This window comes from Barbus barbus, assembly GCF_936440315.1.
Source record: "Barbus barbus genome assembly, chromosome: 22".
NCBI lineage: Eukaryota > Metazoa > Chordata > Actinopteri > Cypriniformes > Cyprinidae > Barbus > Barbus barbus.
In genome coordinates, this window is record NC_136750.1 from 1,985,001 (window position 1) to 1,989,669 (window position 4,669).

At 33.5% G+C, this 4,669-nt stretch overlaps 1 protein-coding gene across 1 annotated transcript in view; it reads left to right on the forward strand.

Moving 5' to 3' along the window:
* Positions 1 to 2,343, forward strand: part of LOC306888182 (estrogen-related receptor gamma-like) — an 8,619-nt gene extending 6,276 nt beyond the window's left edge. The window contains exon 7 of the mRNA XM_079446357.1: positions 886 to 2,343. Coding sequence (XP_079302483.1) covers positions 886 to 1,130 — 245 coding nt within the window. The 3' untranslated portion in view covers positions 1,131 to 2,343. The remainder of the gene's footprint in view (positions 1 to 885) is intronic.
* The last annotated feature ends 2,326 nt before the right edge of the window (positions 2,344 to 4,669 follow it).

A 4,669-nucleotide genomic window follows, 5' to 3' on the forward strand; every position in this document is an offset into this window, starting at 1 on the left:
TTTCCTAAACTCTATCTATATCTGGTTTGTGTGATAGGAGTTCATTCTGCTTTATTTTGGTTCCCATTTTCAGTTTCAAACTCACTGGCCAAGAAAAACCAATCAATATGAACAGAGCAGTTCAGAGCACAGATCAATACATCTGTCCCAGCACCATTATCTGCGTCTCGCGTCCGACCGCAGGGCGTTTACAGTCAGACACCCAGAAAACTATTGTTTTTACACTTGACACAGAAAAACCTAAAGAGTGTAACCAGATGGACCTCGGCTAGCCCATTAAGCACCAACAAGGGACAACAATGTGTAAACACATTATTATTAATAAAGTAAACTATTTACAGACAAGCAGATGAGCCCAGAATGCAAAAGCAGCACGTTTAATTACACGTTAAGTGTTTTCCTCCCATAGAAAACTGTTCAAAGGAAAACACGTAAAGTGACTAAAGTTGACCAAATGAAGCAATGCATTAAAAGGCAATTTTCTCAGTATTTAGATTTTTTTACACCCTCAGATTCCAGATTTTCAAATAGTTGTCCTATCCTAACAAGCCATACATCAATGGAAAGCTTATTTACTCAGCTTTATGATGATGTATAAATCTCAATTTCAAAAATATTGACCCTTATGACTGGTTTTGTGGTCCAGAGTCACATTTTTAAGTCGCTTTGGATAAAAGCATCTACTAAATGTAAAATAATACGAAGCCTTGTGTTCATATTATGGGCTCATATCTTCTTGTCTGTACATAGAATGATTTATTAATAATGCTTATTGAGTTTGGTCTTTTTAAAACCCTGTTTTAATGCATGAAGCCACATTAAGTGTTTAAGACTGCGCTCCAGCAGCCGAGGGCCTCTAGTGACCTCGCAGACGCTTTCTTTCAGACGCAGAGAACGTGGAGGGCGCCGAGGCCGTGCAGCGCTTCCAGGACGAGCTCCACGAGGCCCTGCAGGACTACGAGAGCAGCCAGCGGCCGTCCGAACCTCACCGTGCGGGACGCCTGCTCATGACGCTCCCGCTGCTGCGACAGACGGCACTCAGAGCCGTGCACTGCTTCAGCCGGCTGCACACGGACGGACGCGTGCCCATGCACAAACTCTTCCTGGAGATGCTGGACGCCAAGATCTAGAGCAGGACTGAGGTGTTTTAACCCCTTAAGTGTCACCCCCAGTTTTGAACATAGGCGTGAAAGTGCACTATCCAAACTTATCCAAAAAGTTTGGACTCCTTTTATAAGACAATCTGCAGATTATTGCAGAAGTGGAATCATTTCAAAAAGTTTAAATTACTGTAAAGAAAATGCAGTGTACCACATTTTTTTATTTTATATTTTATTTTTGAATCCAAAATTGATATAAAATTAAAGCCTTATGTCTAAATAAGTTATGTTCCAAATTTGAAGTTGATATAAAAAAAACGAGGTTCCCGTGCGATTTTATTTAGGCCGTTATACCACAAACAGCCACCGGGTGCCATCCAAACTCCATTTTTTAATTTTATTATGCATTTTTGATCACAAATTTCTAAATTTCTCTGCTATTAATTTTTAATTACTATTAAAAACGAATACTATTAACTAAATAATTAGCTAATAACTAATTAGTACTATTAATTACTCTGCTATTACTTCTATCACAAAATAACCACCAAATATGGAATCTTGAGACACAGACCTTTCCGACGATATGTATTTTGTCACATTTATAAAAAGTTTTAATACATTTTGTAATATGACACTTGGCCCCGCCCACTTAGGGGGAGGAGTCTGCCAAAAGATATTAAAGTACCATTTCCATTGAAAAGCAATGTCCATTTTCCAAATGGTTTTCATGGGATGAATTTTGAGATTACTTAAGTATACGACAGAGAAAAAAGACAACGGAAAAAGAGCGCCAAGCGACCTACAGGTGGGCCGGTGCCACTTAAGGGGTTTTAGTAGAGCAGCTGAAGCTCCGGTGGAAATCAGGGTAATCTCGTCCAGTGCGGCGCTAAACTGAGAGCTTCATATCACTCTTCGTCTCACTCAAGCACAATCTTTTACTGTTTATTTGATTTATACGGAGATTACCATTTGATATGGTGTCAGCAATCGTTTAGGAGCAATTTTTTAGTTTTACATGATATATCAATGTTTTTCATTTTGTATTCTGTAGAGGTTTGTCAGTCTAGATTTGGGAATTCAGTAACTATTGAAGACGCAGAACAGTTCTGGCAAACAGCAACACAAACAGCCTGCAGTACATTGTCAAGCTATTGAGCAATATGCCTTTCTATTTATTGTCTAATTTATTACAAATGCCACCTATCTGCTGTTATTTATATGAAAATAAATTATTTTTGGGAATTTTCCAGAGTGCTTCTTTCAGATAAATGACTGCATTCACAAACACAACTTAATTCAGTTTCTAGGAAGAATAACTATGTATATATAATAGAAATGCATTCTAAGATAATGAAAAATAAAAACCATGTTAAAATTCTATTTTATATATACAAAGACTAGAATATATTATAATACACAAAACTAATTATTAATGAATAATTAAATATAATATAATTTATCATTTGTATCATATATTTTAATATACCGCTTAAATTGTAATGATAATGATTTTTTTTGCAGATAATCAGTAACACGATAACATAAAATATTAATTATATTATTATACAAAACAATAATTAAATATATTATTTATTAATATCCATGATTTATTAATGATTTATTTTTCTGAGTCAGTAACACTACATTAATTAAAAAATTAAATTGTATATATAAAAAACATAAAATATATTAATATATCCTTTTAAATTAGAATAATGCTAATGATTTATATTACTGATAATCTGTAATAAAATTAATTAGTGTTATATACATTCATTTCATTTTTTATTTTGTCGTTTGTCCATCTATAGCTTTACTATTTATTATTCTAATTTATTTATTCCCCCTAGATATTGATATTTGAATAAGTGCATTTGCAAACACAATATTGAGTGTTCTAGGAGGAATACAGTAAAAACAGCAATTATAACGTATCAAATGGTTCATGTTCAACACAATAAGGTTCTCTGCATTCATAACTTCATCACCGCTGTTTCAGATTTATTTATGAATGATACGGTTAATGTAAAAACCAATATACAATAACAATATCTGGCAGAGATACCACGTTTTCAAGCTTGTCATAAACGGGATAAAAAGGAGATAATATGAATACAGTGAACATTCAGACTTCATACTCCAACATAATCAAATTCAAGCTGACTTTAAGATGTAAAGTCATGTTTCTACTATAGTAACAGCCATGGTTTACCATCTCAGTCTGCATTTACACACAACAGTCCTCTGAGGCGTAGCGGAAGTGGCAGCTGAACACGTGTGTATTTGTGCAAACTGTTGAAAGTTTGCTGATTGTGCAAGCACTACATACACTAGTCATCTCTTGCTCTATTTTGCAAAACATTACACGTTTTTTTTAGTTATTAACATATACAATATGTTAATAATTAATTTACATTTTTTACGTTAACTTGTTTTTGAAGAACCACCTGTAAATAGCTTATTACAGACATAAACCATGAGATGATATCAGATAATTTTTCTGATATATATTTTTTTATTATTGTCATTAGACAATATAACTAACGCTCGTTAATTTTATAATGCACATTTTCTGTTTTCAAATATTAAAAGTGAATTTTCAGTACAATTTAAGATAAGCATTGGTTTAAATGAATCTATTGAGCGCATCTTATTTGCTACCATACATCCTGCTCTATAGATGTCAGAATCAGCATGAGCAGTCATAAATGGCCAGCGAGTATGAATTACATAACCCTGTCAGTCTGACCAGCATTCACACAGTTTGAGTTCATGCAGTAATGAGGTGACACACTAAACAGCACAGCCTCCAGATGATGACGCACCAGCAGCATCACTTCATGAAACTGATCAAATAATGACCGTTTTCAAATAGGCTGCTTAGACACGCCCCTATCCTGTCATTGGCTGCTTAAACACAGCCCCGCCACAATCTCACTCGATTGGTTGATCAATGGTTTAACAGAACCAGAGACAGTGCTTCGACTTTCCAGTGAGGTTTAGTTGTCTTCAGTTGCATAAGTTTGGAAAGTATGTTAACATGTCAAAAAAACAAAGTTTACAGCCAGTCCATTTTTGTATTTAAACAAATCTGCTGTAAATGGAAAACATTGAAGAACAAAGTACTTTTCATTTGTACATGTTTGTTTTGTTGAAGTCTTGTGGAATGGGCATTTTTTCCTCGTTTACATGTGATATTCCATATTCTCATAATAACTCCACTTTCTATATTATAAGGCACCCTGTGATACGGAGAATACTGTTCTAAAAGAAATACATTTTGTAAATGCTATAATATTTGATCATAATTCAGAATTTTTAATTATTCAGTTTTTGTGGATATCATATATAAATTCAATATAAATACAATTTTATTCTCAAAAACGAATAATTGAAAATTCTGAATATATATATATATATATATATATATATATATATATATATATATGTGTGTGTGTGTGTGTTCTCTCTGATATTGAGAATACTGCTCTAAAAGAAGTATACATATAATTATTTATATATATTTATACACAAACACTTTTCAATGACTAATTCTGTATTTCTGT